This window comes from Tribolium castaneum, chromosome 4, assembly GCF_031307605.1.
Source record: "Tribolium castaneum strain GA2 chromosome 4, icTriCast1.1, whole genome shotgun sequence".
Lineage (NCBI taxonomy): Eukaryota > Metazoa > Arthropoda > Insecta > Coleoptera > Tenebrionidae > Tribolium > Tribolium castaneum.
The window spans coordinates 8,772,471-8,790,022 of NC_087397.1; the positions used below are offsets into that span (position 1 = coordinate 8,772,471).

Sequence of the window (17,552 nt, forward strand, 5' to 3'; positions counted from 1 at the left end):
TAGATTTTGCTTAGTTTTTAAAATAAAATGGTGTTCGGTTCGGAACTTAGAAAATGTTTTAAAATTAATTTGGTATATCCGAATTTTGCTGCAAAAAGTGAATTAGAAAAACTGCAATTTTTACTTTACGTATGAAATAAGACCAAATAAATAAATATTGTAATGACACAACTAAAAATAATTTTTAAGATCAAAATGTAAAAGTGCGTTTAATTCATAATCTGATATTGATACTTTTTATCGCTAATTTCGTAAACAATTATCTGAAGGGAATGCGCGTTATTTAGTGAAAAGATTTGGGACAGGTTTATAGAAACGTCATTAATTTAATCTGCAATTAAATGCGTATATAATTAACTGATCACATGACCAAATTCAACCAAATGTGATTGGTCCATTCGCGTTGCTAAATTTTAACAATGAATTTAATTTTAACAAAGCTTTCTATAAAATGGTTCTTAGAACTTGACTTTTTGGTCGAAAATTACTTTTTTATGATTCTTATCTTTGTAAGTGAGAAGTTACCAAAAAATTAGGGGAAATACAGTCTCTCTACAGTTAGACGAATAAAATGCAAAGAATTTTTATTTAAATAAAAATTGCAATTTTCTTAGATGTGCAATAATGTCGCCAAATCCAGTATTAAAAGAATTTTGGAAATATACGAAGGCCGGAAATAATACTTTTGTGAGACAGCTTTAATAAGATTTTTTTTACGAATGGACTTAATTAAGCATATTTTTGGTTCGTGCATTTGTTGTATTAGCTTTATGAAAAAATTATGAATATTTTGAAAACACTTAACTGAAAGAAAGTCTTTAAGAAAGAAATAAAGAAAAAAATTTTGAAAAACATTTTTTAGCGAAGATCCGAACCGTTTGGCACAGGCCTGCGGTACCGACCGAGCCACTTGACAGCATCAAAATTTGACATTTGTGTGCGATTTGTTGTGAACGAAGGTGCTCTAAAGTTCTAGTAAAATCTTTCTAAAGATTAATAAAATTGCCTGTTGGTGCCCCATCTAAAGACTCGCAAGTTCCCCCTCAAGCTGTATCAGAACCGGAGAGAATGATGGCCGAATCGGATGCAACGGTAGAAGCCACACGACGTCTCAATGTAAAAAAGCAGACTTTAGACGACGCTTATGCCGCCCCGGCGAATTTCCTTGAAATCGACGTTGTAAATCCCGTAACGACCATCGGTGTTGGCAAAAAACGTTACACGGATTACGAAGTCAAAATGAGAGTGAGGGTTTGGGTGGCACTTTTTGCCCAAAATATTAACGAGTTTTTTTGTTTTTTTGCAGACTAACTTGCCAGTTTTTAAAGTCAAAGAGTCCAGCGTTAGGCGGAGGTACAGCGATTTTGAGTGGCTGAGGAATGAACTGGAGAGGGACAGTAAAATTGTGGTACCTCCCTTGCCAGGGAAGGCCTGGAAAAGGCAGTTGCCGTTTAGGGGAGATGATGGAATATTTGAGGAAGACTTTATTGAGGAGAGGAGAAAAGGCTTGGAAGTCTTTATTAATAAGTAAGTAGCCCATAAATCAACCAGTTTTTCGTAATTGCAAAATCATTTGATAAATTGATAACGTTAACGATTTTTCGTAAATAAATCAATTAATGAGATGCTATTTTTTACAACCATTCACTTGAAAAACGAGCGCTGGTGCACGTAATAACAATGCTAGCGGATGTTGGACACTATCAAATATAATTATTTCTATCTGTTCGTTACTCTTCACAATGACAAACCACAACAAGCATCAATTAAAAAATGTGTTTTCTATCCGCGTTATCAAATTTTTTATCGTGTGAAATATGATCCCTTCGGAGCTGAATAATTAGGTCAGCCATTTGAATACTAATTTAATTTCGATGTTATGCAATCATCAAAAATCTGAGATGACTTGCTAATTAGTTAAACGGTACAAATTAAATGATCTTGTGGATTGTTTCCCAGTATTTTATTTTAACAGGCCGTACCTTTGGTCCGTGAAATTAAAAAACGGTTAGTAGAATTTATAAGAATGTTAAGTTAAATTAATGAATGGTTTATGAAAGTAATAAAAGACAACACGGTCGATAAAATGTATCACTTAGTATGAATTAATAATCAACGTATGGTAGTATTTATTTCATAATTTAATAACGTATGTACATAAATGAGGGCATTAGTTCCAAAGTGTAGTACAATCTCATTTTTTTCTGACCGTCTCAATTGTAATTTAAGGTATGCAAGTAATACTAGTTTTTTTCATATCAATGTGCAATCTATTTTTTTTTTATTAATTATTCTATCAAGTAAATATGTCTGCTTCATTTTCTGAGGTATCAAAAATTTGCTAAAATTAACAACTTAATTAAAGATAGATAAAGATTTTTGGTATTATCACAGTATTATCAATGTCATAAAATTTGTTCTGAATGACAACACTTTTGTGTGAATCGGCCATTAAATTAAATGTGCATTTAAGCTTCCACAGCCTACTATGATGCACATTAATTTGAAAAAGTATACTTATGTAAATTTTGTAAACCAGCCTTTAGTTAAAGCGACGTTCAAAAGTGTGATTGAGTGACTTTATTTCAGGATTGCGGGTCATCCCTTAGCCCAAAACGAGCGTTGTTTACACATGTTTTTGCAAGAGCCTCACATTGACAAAAATTACGTTCCCGGAAAAATTCGCAATACGTAAGCCAGCACAGATGCAAATGTAGTTTTATTTCAAATTTAAATTCCATCCTTTCCTGGTTTATTATGTACTGCTGCTGCTGCAAGTTGAAATTAAGAACTTTATTATATATTTTCCCTTCTGATATCTTTTTACAAAATTATGTATGTATGTATGATTGTATATGTTATGATTGGTAGTTTTTTAAGGAGAAATGAAGCCTACGATACTTTGATAAAAATACTAATAAAATTAGAAGGAACTAAGTTAATTGATGGAAGTGTTTCCATACTATATATTGTGAAATATTAGGCTTTATGTATAGATTATGTCAGTTATGTAATATTTACTCAAATAAATTTATTTATATCAAGACTGTTTTGTACATTTATTTCGTTGGTGTTGTTGTCCCTCTCTTGTGAATCATTTCCTGCCAAGTGTCACGTAACGTGCTGAAAAATCAATGGTAAACACCTAATTAGATATCCCACCACCCACCAAGCCTCATTATACAAGTCCTCAGTATTGGGCAAAACAACCCTTAATAAATCCACACATGGGATAACAACGATGCTTAAAAACTGCACCTGATCCTCGGGAATAGTATGCTGTTTTTCCCTGTCCATTATGGACAATGGATGCAAACCCATCTTTTTTTCCATGTCTCCTTGATGGTAAAATTCGCCTGATGAAAAAACATTATTCACGAAGCAATAAATTATAATCACTTACGATACAAGTTATCGGTGATTCTTTTCGCCACATAAAACGGCTTACATTGCCCCGACAAATCGCAACTTGTCATCATTATAGCTTTAACAAAATTCCGATGCACTGGATTGCCCCAGTCAAAAAGACTGTCGTTGCATATCTGGGCCAGCTTTGCTCTAAATTTGAAATACAACGCCAGATCTGTTGCCAGAATGGCCTCTTTTATCTCTTTGGAGATTATTTTGTACGTGGTTTCCGATAAATTACTGTAAATTTCGCAGTCATTTAGAATCGTCATTGTGACCCGAAAGTGGTGATTTTCCAAAAAGGATTCGTCGTAAAGTTGCGATAAATCATCATTGATTAGTTGGAGAAAATTATTAGTGAAGCCTCCGTGGTCCAAATCGTGGCATAATGCCGCTATTATCAACGCTTTCAACTAAAAAAAATAATCGATTTTGTGTTAATTTTACTTGGTTTTTTGTAGTATATTCACCCAAAATAAAAATGAGGCGTCCATAAACTAACAGCAACCAGCCCCTGTCATAAGTCCTCAGAGATCGTTAATTAGTTTTGAGAGATGCTTAAGCTCGATATATTGTTTGAAATGATTGAGAAATAAGACAATTTTTCCAAATTTTTTTTAATAATTACTTATTATTTGGTTGATGTAAAATAAGTGTTAATGTACGAGTAAAATTTGCCATATGATAATAAACATAATAAAACACGGATTCTTATTGAAGATTAATTAATTTCTTCGACGTTTTTTTGGCCAATTTTGACAACTTTTGCGAAATAATTATGTTTCTGCATCAAAAAAGGTGCTAATCAAATGTAAACATTGAAAAATAAAAACGAAATCGAGTGAAAACAACAAAGTTACTCGTACATCAGTTTCATTTTATTTTAATGATTTTTAGGCGTATTTTGAAAGAGCCTACAAAATAAATGAATTTCAGTTACAAAAACGCATTAAATTGATAGAAATAGGACTAAATTAATATCAAATTGGTTCAAATTTGATAATTTTTCAACCGGTTTTTCGAAATTTTTCGAGAGACAACCGCTCAAACTATCTTACATTACAATGTATTTAGCCTAATACTGTTGATTCTCCGGTTTGTTTCGGGTAAAATTTTGTGGATATTTCTGTTTCTGTTCGGAAAACGTGCTAAATACCCAAAATCGTCGAACTATTATGTATTTTTCGACTTAATTTCAGTTTGTTTTTACAACATCTCTAAAGATAAAAAACTTAACTCAACAACAAAACATGATTTTCGGTCAGATGTTGTGGTTTTTCGGTTTATTTTTACGAAATTTCACATAAAAAACGAGGTTAATCGAGTGACAATTATATCAATTTCCATTTTTGTGTGATTTTTAGGTGTTTTTTTAATAATTAGTTTTGACCTAAAAAAAGATAAGATAGCTCAAATTTCAATATAATTCAGTATTTTTCATCTTATTTTAGGTCATTTTGTCGATAAACTTTGCTTTTATCTTAACGATATTTAAAGAAGGGTAAAATAACACCTATTTTAATATAATTGGGTAATTTTTCGATCTGTTTTTAACAAAATTTTGCGGAATAATTACTTTTCTGAACAAAAACTTTCTCAAAAAAGGAAAAAATAAGGCAATTTTGGATTTGAAATGTTTTTCGGTTTTTTTTTGCAAAATCTCGAGAAAAAACTGATAATCTAAAAATTTTTTCCCAAGAAAAACTTGGTTTTTATCTCACAAAATTGTTCAAAAATTCGTCAAAAACAGAATTCACACAATTTTCGTTCTATCTTCGTAAATTTTGTTTTGTTTTTAGAAAATGTTAACATAATTCTTTTACAGGCTGTAAACTTTATAAAAACATTTGGAGAAAGAAAAACTTGATAGTTTTTGGCTTATTTTTGAAAAAACACAAGTTTGACAAGTTCAAACGTACTAATTCGCTGGAAATAAGCTAAAACACTATCAAATTTCGTGATTTTTTTGCCAGTATAAGGGAAATTTATCGAAAAAGGTTTGTTTTCACAAAAGTACTACCATTTAACTAATCGTCAGTACTCTTAAAACAAAATTTGGGACATAATTAGAATTTGTGGCTGGAAATATATACCAACAAACTTACAAAATGTTTTTTTTGTTTTTTATTTTACTCTCAAAACTACAGTCTATGACCTCTGGTTAGGGCGTTCGTTTATGGACGCATCATTTTCATTTTAGGTGACTGTTACCTCAACAACTGAAAATTTTTTCAAGTTGCGCCTCAAAATCGCATGCATGCAGTGACACACATTGAAAGCGTGCTCAAAATTGTGATAAGGGTTATTCCTGTATAATTTTCTGGCCGATAAAATAAACTGCATCATATTTTTGATATTGATTTCGGAAACGTGCACCACTTGCAGTATCATATAGAGGCAATACTGCGGCATTTGATCGAAACTATTGAGATTAATGTACCAACTAAACCTAAAAAATGATATTGAAGTAATTGTATGACTTGCTGGGAAGTTTACTGGTAAAAATCTGGACTTATTTTGGGGTCCGGGTGTTGAATAAACTCTTCGATGTCGTGACTGCACGGTTTAATCTGAAGTCGGAGCAATTTCAGCGAAATGTTACTAACGTGCATCTGAAATATTATCGTTTCTTTCATCGTGATTTTAATAATGGGGGACTACCATTTTGTTCATTTGTTGGTTGACTTTCGTGTAATGTAAAGCAAGGGCGCAATAAACGGAAAAAGTTTTGAAAAGGTCCTCGTCAGTGTTTGTGAAATATCCGCCATTTATCTTATTGACAACTTGGACAACTCCCAAAATCCCTTCAACTCCCATTATGGGCATGCAAAGGATCGATTTGGTGGTGAATCCGGTCTTTTGGTCGATTTCCTTATTAAATCTGGAATCGTTGTAGGCATCTTTGATGTTACAAGCAACTCCTGTTCTTGCCACCAGTCCCGCAATCCCTCTCTCTTTCCCAAACCTGATTTTTGTGTTTTTCTTATAAAGACCTGTGTCTTGTTCGTCGATCCCTTCGTCGAACAGATCGGCAACAAGTTCCTCGTTTTCTTTATCAATGATAAAGAATGAGCCTCTTTCCGCTCCTAGTGTTTTTTTCGCAAATTTCTGAAAAGAATTTTAACGCAGGTAAGTTCCCAGTGTTCTCTCTACGGACTACCATACGAAACGATGTAGAAATGGTTTCGTTTTTTTGTAAAACAGTTAGCACAAGGCAAAAAAATGCGGACAATAGTGCATTAAATAAAAAGATTAAAGTACAACTAAAATTGTATCAAAAAATAAACTTGCGCTTCGTCCCATATTTTTGAAAACGCTCCGATTACGATTAAAGATACAAGAAAAATGTCGAAAAGAAAGTTGTAGAGCAGTAAATTTTCTACAAAAAAGTCCACGTGACCATATTCATATTTTCAACCGTTTATGTCTCAAAGTCGTTCAAGCAACGGATTTGTTTCATTTACCGTTGGTCAGGAATCCGAAAATTAATTTAAACCTAAACTGTTGAAGATAGTTGCGTTGTTATTACTGATAGCTTCTGGTGTTACTGTAGAGATTTCTATTTAATTTTTTTTATTTTTTGTTTACTCCACTCTCTTCCAAAATGTTCCAGACTTTGTTTCGACGCACGTTATGAAACGCTTTCTCAAAATTTATAAATGCAAAGCTAAATAGACTTGCTTTTCATGTATTCATGTTTTGCTCGTGGTCCTGTATATCTTTACCTTTGCAGAAAAACCACTTATTAATAATGTTGATTCATTTATTGTTTTTAATTTATTATTTAATTATTTGTTAGTAGATTTTCAACGGTACACTTAGTTAAGTTATTTTTTTATAGTTTTTACTAACTCTGACATCGTCTTTTTTATATTAGTTCTTGGTATGTATTATGTGTCCCAGCTTCCATTCTTCAGGTATTTCTTCTTTACTCCATATTTTATTGTATATAATAAAAAGTGCTTTTTTCTCGTCACTTTCTATTTTCTTAATTATTTGTACTGTTATTTTATCGTGACCTGGAAATTTTCTATTCTTTTGCTTCTTAATAGCTTTATTCAACTCTTCTTCCGTTATGTTGATTCCGGCTTCTCTATTTCTTCAGTTCTAGCTTCGATCACTTCTGTTCTTTCTTTTTACGTATTTCTTTCTATTTGACTGTTTAGTAGATCTTGGAAGTATTTTTTACATCTATTCATTTTGTCTACTGGGTTACTAATAATTTGTCCTTCTTTTTTTTATATTTACTTTTTTCTTAAATTTTTCAGTACTTTGTAGAAAAGCTTTTTCTTTCAAGCTGGGTGCTAATTTTTTTCCAACATTTTTTTTTCTTCTGTCATCCATTTACTTTCACTTTTATACTTTGCATCTTATAATCTTCTATATAATCTTCTATAGCTCTTCCGTTTTGGTGGCCAAGTGTTTTTGCCACTTGTTTTTTCTTTATTTTCTTTTTAATTTTCTTTGTCCACTCTCCATCAAATGAAGAAATATTAGAAAGTACCTACGTATAGTACTCTAAACTGAAGATTAGGGAGCTAAGAACTTCGCAGAAATTACTAAAGTAGTCGGTACTTTATTTTTATCTGCAAGAATTGTATTGGAAAAGAAAGAGTTTTAAACTTCATACTTTATGGATAGCAATATTAAAAATTACTCATTTATAAAGTTGAAAAGAAAGTTTTGCCATTTTTACGTTCAGAGGACTAAAAAGACCTTTGAAGTAGATTATAATAGGACAAGTTTATATCTTTTGCAATATTTAAACGTCTTTTGGGCCTAAACGGTTGAAGACTGAGATAATTATCTAGCGAACTTTTAAAGAAAATGTAGTTTTCTGTAAACCATATTTGCAGCGTTTTGAAAAATATGAAACGTGGTCCAAGTTCTAAATAATTTTTTTCTTAGTCTTGCGGAAAATGACCATAAGACTTCGTTTCAGTTCATTATGGTTGTTTTTTTAGTTTTTTTTCTAATGGTATTTTACGGGATATCTTACATAATTATGGAAAATACCATCTAATTCCATTAGAACTTGGTACTTGTTACAACTTGTAACTTACACCAGAAATACACATAAGAGTTTCTAATGGAAAACCCTAGTTATGAAAAAAAGCTAGAGTCTATTAACCTGGCTTGAGGATTTTAGTAGAAATACATAAAAATGCGCTACATCAGTCCATTTGTAACCACAAGAAGTCTGAAGTAGGTTTTCCTTATTGAATCTAATGGGCATTTACAAAATAAAAATATAATAATAAAGCGAGTTGTATCTGGTTTCGTATCCTAATCTCTAGTCCTTCCTAGTTCCCACCACCTACCACAACGTCCGAAATCATTTTCTCCATCACAACATTGTCCGAGAAGTAGTTTTTGGTCAAATCGAGCAGATACTCGTTGAGTTCTTGCTGTTTCTTCAACGCGACCCTTTGCTGGTTTTGGTGGATGGCAGCCCCCATCCACCCCGTGACCACGATGGTGATTTTGAGGTCGTCTTTGGAGAAGGGCCCTTGGTCTGATTGCCGATACAACTCGATGACTGCCAAACAGTCACCATCTGGGGTCACGACAGGAACGCAAAGCACCGACTTGACGGCTTCGCCCTTCCGTGCGATCCCTTCAGGGAAGCGTTCATCTCGCGTTACGTCCTCCAACATCACATATTCTTTTTTATAAGCGACGAAAGCCGCAACAATTGTCCCTTGTTCGATTGTCCACCGGTGTTTCGGCCATTCGCTGGCTTTTTTCTTCGTCAAGTAAATTTCATCGTTGTTGGGGTCAACCATGTATAAAGTGACTCCAAACGCCTTTGTCACGTTCTTGAGAACATCGCAAGTTTCGTGGAGAAGAGACGGAAGGTCAACACTGTCAGTCAGAAAGGACGAAAGCTCGCGTAAAAGCACACTTGGGGTTTTCTGCAGGAAGAAGCTCAAGAGCTTGTCGTCTTTTGCTTGAAATGTTTGGCGATAAAAGTGGGTTCGGGGGGACTTAGGGAGGTCTTTGACAGGGGTTGCCAACATGGTTAAAATTATATGGAAATAAATAAATGACACGTGATAACTGGATTTAATTTTTTATTTCAATTACGTTAATAATTATATCTTTTTTCTACAATAGAGTCGTCCTGGCGCCAGCATTTCTTGCCTCTGACGTCGATAATATCTTGCCAGTTTTGGACCAATAATCTACAAACACATTTATCAAAAAAATTGATTTTGAAGCCAGTCAAATAATAGGTCTTTAAATTAAAATGTTGGGGAAAGCCTGTAGTTTAAGGTAGGAATTAAGGTCGTCTTTATTTAATTTAACATGCAAAGGAATATATCGTAAAAAAATAATTTATGAAAATTTTATGATTTCTAGCGTCATTCTCGAACAAACGAATGATGTTTTGTGAAAAAAATTCTTTAAAAAATTGTGGTTTGTTTCTACCCTTTAGCAACAACTGTCAGTTTTTAAAATTATTTTTCTCTTTGAACTGGTGAGTCTTCTTGGCGCTAAATTAGCCACTGGGGTTCTGTTTAAATTTTTTTCTTCTAGATTACAGGTACTCCCAGTTTGTGCTCTATTTCACTCCAAAAAATGCAAAAGCGCTGTTGCTATAATAAATATTTTTTTAGGAAGAGAATATATCCCATTTCAGTTTTTTAAATTTTTTTTTTAATCTTTTAGTCACTTTTTACTTCAGGCTTTTATCCTGTTATTTTCTCAGTGCATTAGTTCTCCAGTTTTTAAATTTCTTAGTATTTCAGCATTTCAGTTCCAGCTATATTCATATTAGCTTTATATGTTATATGTCATTTAGCAATTATATGTTTTATACTTGTAGTTTATTGCTTTTGAGGACTTTTAACATTTCAATCTCTTAGTGTTCGAGTATTTACAATGTCAGTATTTCAATTTGCTCATTTTTTTTATTTTTCACTTCTTAATCTTCTGGTCATTTAGGTTCAAAGTCTATTAGTTACTTTTTTCTCAGTTTTTTATGCTCTTATTTATTTGTCATTGTCTCAGTTTGCTAATTTTTTTAATCTCCAAAATGAATTAACTTATTAGTTTTTCAAATATTGAGTTTTGTAGTTCTTTAGTTGCTCAGTTTTCCAATTTTTTTGTCTTTTACTCGTATCTTCTTAGTACCAGTATTACAGTTCCGTTTATCCGTCTTCAGTTTTTTTGTCTTTCAGCGTCTTATAGCTATATAGACTTTCATTCTCTTATTTGTTTCTCAGAGTTTCAGTCAGCTTTTTTTTCAGTTTCTAATAAATGTTCCATCTTTTCAGTTTTAAACTGCTTGCAAGATACAGTTAATTATTATTAATGAATTTGAAATTCAGCTACAAAGAAAATACGGCAGCGTTTTAAAATAACCGGAATGTTTAACTTTTTAAATTATTTTCTAAAAATGAGGACTTTTTTGCGTCATTAACTGATAAACCTGCACCAGAGCAAATGAAACAAAATATTGCATTTTTTTGAAGAATTTTATGCAAAAGAAAACAGTGAATTTTATTCATCCTTGTGTTATGGAACAATTCTTATTAATGTCCAACATGAAAACATTAAAACTCGTTTTTGTAATAATTTAAAAAAAACACTTCTCAGGGGTATCTTAATTAAAAAGGCAAACTTTTTCCCAACATTTTGGTTTAAAGGCCTATTTGACTGGACTTTTAAAACTCAAAACCGACTTGGTGTCGCTGTATAACGCCTCAGTGTTTGGCAAAAGTTGGGCCAAAATGTCCAAACAAGGGAGTATCACAGTGGTTATAAAAGTAACTTGATCCTCTGGAATAAAATTGCTCTTGTCCCTATCCATCATAGATAAGGGACAAAGCCCCATTTCCTTCTCCAAATCCCCTTGCAAGTAACACTCGGCTAAAAATCGTTACTCAGTCGTTATCACTCACTGAATTATTTACCATATAAATTGTCCGTAATTCGTTTCGACACCAGAAACGGCTTACACATCCCCGAGAGATCAGCAACCATCATCATGGTCCCTTTCAAATAATAACGGTGTGTCTCATTACCCCAGTCAAACGAATGCGTATTGCAAATCTTCTCCAAATTGATTTGGTTCGCAAAGTAAACCAAAGGATCAGTTGCGATGATTGCTTGTTTGATTTCTGTCCTCAAAACCTCGTACTCCTCTTTTGAAAGGTGTGTCAGAACTTTATTATGGTCGAGTAACAACATAGCCACGTAATACTGGTGGTTTTCCAAACACGAATTTTCGTACAAATTGGCCAAATCGTTGTTACTCAACTCGAGGAAATTATTCGTGAAACCTGGATGGTCCACATCGTGGCAGAGAGCAGCAATCATTAAGGCTTTAATCTACGAAAGTTATTTTATTTTTGGTACTTGATAAATTGCTTGGTACTTCAGTCTCAGTAAATTGTTTGATGTTTCGTTTCAATATAAGATACATGCAATGGACTACATTGAACGCATGCTCGAAGTTGTGGTAAGGATTCCGCCTGTAGAATTTTTTCACCGAAAGGATGTAGTGGATGCAACGTTCAGGATGTAGTGTATTTTTAATCAATTGGAGGAACATGTAAAGTATATACTGGGGCATTTTCGGGTGATCTTCTGTATTAATGTGCCACCCAAAGTGGTCAAAATCCATGGGGATCACCACTTGTGAGTTTGCCACGTTGTATGTGATGATATCGTGGATGCAAGGTTTCACTTGCAGTTGGATCATCTTCAGGAAACAATTATTCAACAGTCTCTAAAACATAAGTAAGGACCGAGATAACAGTGTGCGACAAAATTATGGAATAAGTTTATTAAAACTGAACATATTTTGTTTTGATAAAAATGCTAGGGTAGGTCTTTTTTTAATAAATTTAAAAATTCTCACCCTAATTTGTTTAGTTTTTTGAAAATGGCAAACCAAAATGTTTATTTAACAATTTGAATGAAGATTATATTAATAAATAAGAGTACAATAATGATATTTATAAATTAGAACTGATATTAAGCGACCAACAAAAAGTGTTATTTAACAACGTAAATTGTAATACATAGAATAACAAACTTAAAAGATGAGTTTGCTAAAAGCATAATTTTACTCAAAAATTAATAATCACACAGAATTCAGCATTTGCTGTCTTATTTCTTCTTTAAGTAGATTCGCGAATGTTTTCAGAATTTTTCTAATTATTAATTTATATTATTTAAAAAATAATTATTGTTTCTAATGTCATTCTAAAATGCTATTGTTTTGTGGGAGGTATAAAAAATTAAAATGAGGGATGTTTGTAATTTTAGGACTAAATTTTTTTTGTATTTTTTCACATTACATCAGTAAATGATCTTTTTATTAATATTTTAATATTTTAAATTTTATTAATATTATTTTTATTAATTGTAGACAAATTCTGAAGAAATTTAGAAAAAATAAAGTATATCTAGTATTTAATAGGAAACGCTGATTTCTGTGTGATTACTATTAGCAAAAATACTTTTAGCAGATTTCTCTCTAATAATTTTATAACAAAAATTTGCAAAAAAGATAGTTTGATTTTGTGGCGAAACAATTTGATTTTATTTATTTTAAAAAAGAAAACCACAAAATTTAGTCGATTTGGATAATACTCTTGAAATTTCCGAACTGTACAAGAAAAATGTGTCCACAGTAAGGTGACTAACTGAGTATAGACTATAGAAAACCAAAAACTAGCATGTATTTATTTAATAAATTATATATTTCAAGAGGTTTGCGAATGGACACTTAGTTACATACTAATTTTAGATATTAATAATCAGCAATACATTAAATAAAGATGTACTTAAAGCAATTAAGGAAGTCTGGAAAAAATGTTGAAATATTTTGAGGGTGGTTTCTAGGCCAAAATAAGGGAAAAGTTTCTATAGATCTATGTCCTGCGAGAATCTAAAGCCTAGAACTGACTAAAAATGATGCAAAAAGTCTACCTACGTAACTTTTACTTGGGAATAAGGTAAACTCAGATAAGAACGGAGCATTTCCGATTATAGTTTTTTTCTTATTTTGATCTAAGGAACCTAATTTTATTTTTTTTAATGAAATTTTATTTTTTTTTATATTCTATTTTGATTTTGCTTAAAATAAGTATCTTTTTTTAAGATACCAAACATTGCGTACTTATACAGTGGCGAGCACGAAATTGACATTTGACCTGACCTGACTCCATCCTGGCTCCACGTAAACGTATGAAATACTTCATACTTTTTGACGACGAAATGGCAGAAGTGTCTAAAATTCCGTGCTCGACATAACATGATTTAAGTTGGTTTTTACCACAAACATTTTTACAAACATTAGAAAACAGTACTTTTACTGTCTTTGTAGAGAGCATCCACAAAAAAGTGTGTAATGTTCTAGATAAAATAGTGCGGTTTGTTATCATACTACACTGTCAAGAGGTTGCCATAAATTTTATTTAAATGTAGATTTGACTTTTTTGTTTTTAATTTAGCATTAGGATCTTTTGGTGGTATAAAAATTTGCGTGTTTTACTTCTTCAAGTAGGTGTTTCCATACAAAATGTTGACCATTTTTGCCAAAACAAAATATTTTAGGTTTTACTTATTCCATAATTTGTCGCATGTCAATCATTACCGTTGACTGCATCCGCTTTTGCACTTTAGTGAATCGCAAAGCAAGTGCACAATACACACAGAAGGTTCTAAACAACGATTCGTCAGTACTTGTGAAATGACCACCTCTTTTCTTATTTACAACTTGTACTACTCCTAAAATTCCTTCTACTCCGACTATAGGCATACACAGAATTGATCTTGTGATAAATCCTGTTTTCTGATCAATTTCCTTATTGAAACGTGCATCCTTATACGCATCTTTAACATTGACTGTGATCCCTGATCGGGCCACAAGACTCGCAATTCCGCGCTCTTTCGAAAAACGCACTTTTTGTGCTTTTTTGAATTCTTTTCCGTCCTCGGTATCATCGTACATATCGGCAACAAGATCATCTCCACTGTCCCGATCGATAATAAAAATTGTTCCTTTCTCAGCGTTAAGAGTCACTTTTGCGAAATTCTACAAGATTACATCGAGGGTAAAGTACATAGTTGTTGGACAGTTAAGCAAAATCATTATTGCCTTTAAAATAAAGATACTTATAGTTCTTTGAGCGATTCCAAGCTAAAAAGTAAAGTGTGTAGAAGATGTTAATTATTACACAATGTTATAAATTATATTATTACTGCGAAATGCTGGTGAACCTGAACACATGTTTGGTTCCACATTTCTCTAATTTCTTCGCTCAGTTCAGCATATTTAATAATTTTCTCGTTATTTTTTCTTCTCTAAATTGGCGTTGTTCACAAATTGAATATTATCTGGACGAGGAAGAAACAGAAGCAGAAAGTATAAATCTAATAAAGAAGGAAGAAGAAGAGAGAAAAAACTATAAAGGACCCTAAACGAAGAAGAAAAAATTGATGGAGATCAAGATGACAGGAGCATTTGTGATCGAGATGATTTATATGGCGTCAATTATTTAGTTAAAAATCCATGTCCATTTACTATAATTTTTGCAATAAATAGAAAAACTGTGGAAAAAAATTAAATAAAGTTTGTAACTTGGCATTTTCTACACATTTCAATCTTTAATTTGGAATCGCGCAATTGTCTACATTTTTATTCTGTAGGCGGAAATATATTTTCCAATTGGGACTTCTGCTTAACTGTTCAATAACTACCCTACTTACGACTATTTCTGAAATCATTTTTTCCATCACAACCGACTCGCCAAAGAAGCATTTAGTCAAATCTAGAAGATAGTCGTTGAGTTCTTGTTGGCGTTGGAGGGCAAGTCTACGCGAGTTTTGGTGGATAGCAGCCCCCATCCACCCTGTGACAATGAGGGTGATTTTGAGGTCATCTTTTGAGAACGGCTCGTCAAATAATTGACGGTAGAGCTCAATAACTGCGAAACATTCCCCATCGGGTGTTACAACAGGGACGCAAAGCACCGACTTAATAGTCTCAGCTAAAATAACTGTGTTTTTTTGGACCTAATTTAATGGGGAAAATTGTACTTTCGTATCCGATCCCTTCAGGAAAGCGGTCGTCTTCAATAATATCATCAATCAAAACGTAGTTTTTTTTGTACGCCACATAAACTGCTGTGGTTGTCCCTTCTTGGATTTTCCACCTGATCTTGTAGCGGTCCCGCTGCGGGAATTTGTTACTTTGGTAAATTTCGTTAGTTGCAGCGTCCATCATGTATAAAGTAACTCCCGCTGCGTTCGTTATGCTTTTCAAGACGTCGGCAGTTTCGTGTAGTAAAGATGGCAGATCGACACTATCGGATAAAAAGGAGGATAGGTCGCGGATTAGAACACTCGGTTTCCTTTGAAGAAAAAAACTAAAATGTTTGCTTTCTTCAGCTTCGTGCGGCTTTTGTCCCTTTCGGACGATTCGGACAAACGGAGCGATGACTCTCTTTGTAGCTCTATCACTAATTGGCAGATCGGCAGCCACGATCTGGGGCTTATTGCTGTATTCAGTGGCATGGCCGGTGATTATCTTTTTCGCCACTTTGGGCTGGACTTTAGGCATTTTTGGACAAACTTGAAGATGAAAAAAAATACGTGACAAACGTCAAAGTATAATTTTAAAAAATAACTGACGGATGAGATGGCGATTTGTGGAGGAAAGGGAAACTGATTTTAATCATCATCAACTCATAACGATATCTGGGAATTTTATTTGTGACGAAAGTAACTGTAAAATATTTAGAAAAAAATTCCTCCCTCAATAAATCGAGTAAAAATTTTAAATAAAAGAAAGAAGTAGTGCCACACACATTCCGAATTGAACTTTGTTAGAATTTCCAAGAAAATCTTTGCACAAAGAAACTAAATAAAGTAAATTAACTAAAAAAGAATTTTTACAGTATTAACAGTTGACACAGGTAGGTAGCTTCGTTGTGGCTACACATCGTGAAGTTTTTGTTGTTGTCCAAATTTTGTAAAAGCTTAGGCAATTATTTTTTATAAACGTTTGTTTACACTATTTTACTTAGTAAATGACTATCATTATTTACCTGTCAGTTTAATCGTTTTCTATGTTTATGGCAATTAAATCAAATTTTTGTGTTTTGAATATTATTATTTTGTAGTTGCTGTTAAATTCTTTCATATTTTCAAGCTCTATAACAACTAATAATTCACACAAAACGTTTTAAAGAAATTTGCTAAATACTTGTATTTTAAAATTCATCATAAATGTCTTGTAGGGTATTGTGACCAAAGTAATTTTCTCAAAAATGTAAATGAAAGCATTTCATTATGCGTGTAGAAGAAATGGTTTTTGTGCTATTTGTCTAGTTTTAGTAAGATTTTTGCGAAATAAAAAATATTGATTTTTTTTGAAATTTAAAAATGGAACTTAGCTGGGTATTTCACGTTGAAACATTCTCTATAGAAATTGAAATATTTTTAGAATGTGCCTTATTGTAAATTTTAGTGGAAATGAATATTATATTATTATCTATTATATTGTATTTATTATAGAGTTTAAAAAGAAAATTTTGAATTTGTGATTAATTTTTTTGGAAAATTTTAAGCAATTTGTTTTGGCTAAAAAATATCCTGAAACTCTCAAAAAATGCCAAATGAAATAGAATTACAGATAATAATAATCACAATTTATTTACCATCATTTGGAAAAAAAAAATTGAAAATAACTTTCAATGAACGGGCAGAAATGTGAAGCTAGCCCCCCTCCGCCCAACTTATAAACTTGGTTTATAATCGAACATATACTTACTTTACAAATTGGCAGAAAAATGAACTATAGCACTTGAAATATCACCAATTTCGATTTATTTTTGTGGATTTTTTCGTTTTTTCGAGTCGTTTTTTGAATACATCTCATAAAATAAAGCTTGTCTCATTTTAGTGACCACAATCTGCAACACTTTTCACAACATCTACTTACCTTGCAGCTAAATTAATGTGCATATTTAAGATACTTATTACTCTTATATTAAGTAATTGTATGAGTTTTGATTATGAATTATGAATTAAAATACATAGGAAAATGAGATAAATATTTGTCCAGTTATTTGAATGATAATTTTGACTGTTTATTAATTATTGTCATTAACTGTGTTATTAAG

At 32.3% G+C, this 17,552-nt stretch overlaps 3 protein-coding genes across 3 annotated transcripts; 1 reads left to right on the forward strand and 2 right to left on the reverse strand.

The window, feature by feature from the left end:
* Nucleotides 1-899: 899 nt before the first annotated feature.
* Snx3 (Sorting nexin 3) lies at nt 900-3,046 on the forward strand. The gene is made up of 3 exons (XM_969200.4): nt 900-1,245; nt 1,307-1,527; nt 2,590-3,046. The coding sequence occupies exons 1-3, from the start codon at nt 1,069-1,071 to the stop codon at nt 2,693-2,695; spliced, it is 504 nt and encodes a 167-aa protein (XP_974293.1). The 5' UTR covers nt 900-1,068; the 3' UTR covers nt 2,696-3,046.
* LOC663112 (cAMP and cAMP-inhibited cGMP 3',5'-cyclic phosphodiesterase 10A) lies at nt 3,017-9,473 on the reverse strand. The gene is made up of 7 exons (XM_969173.4): nt 8,730-9,473; nt 6,070-6,516; nt 5,905-6,020; nt 5,620-5,857; nt 3,404-3,821; nt 3,170-3,356; nt 3,017-3,123 (listed from the first exon to the last, which is right to left on the reverse strand). Exons 1-7 carry the CDS (start codon nt 9,426-9,428, stop codon nt 3,060-3,062), a joined length of 2,169 nt encoding a protein of 722 aa, XP_974266.1. The 5' UTR covers nt 9,429-9,473; the 3' UTR covers nt 3,017-3,059.
* Nucleotides 9,466-16,078, reverse strand: LOC663086 (cAMP and cAMP-inhibited cGMP 3',5'-cyclic phosphodiesterase 10A). The gene is made up of 7 exons (XM_969147.4): nt 15,466-16,078; nt 15,136-15,416; nt 14,021-14,461; nt 11,792-12,145; nt 11,328-11,745; nt 11,097-11,283; nt 9,466-9,593 (listed from the first exon to the last, which is right to left on the reverse strand). Exons 1-7 carry the CDS (start codon nt 15,986-15,988, stop codon nt 9,497-9,499), a joined length of 2,301 nt encoding a protein of 766 aa, XP_974240.2. The 5' UTR covers nt 15,989-16,078; the 3' UTR covers nt 9,466-9,496.
* Nucleotides 16,079-17,552: the final 1,474 nt, after the last annotated feature.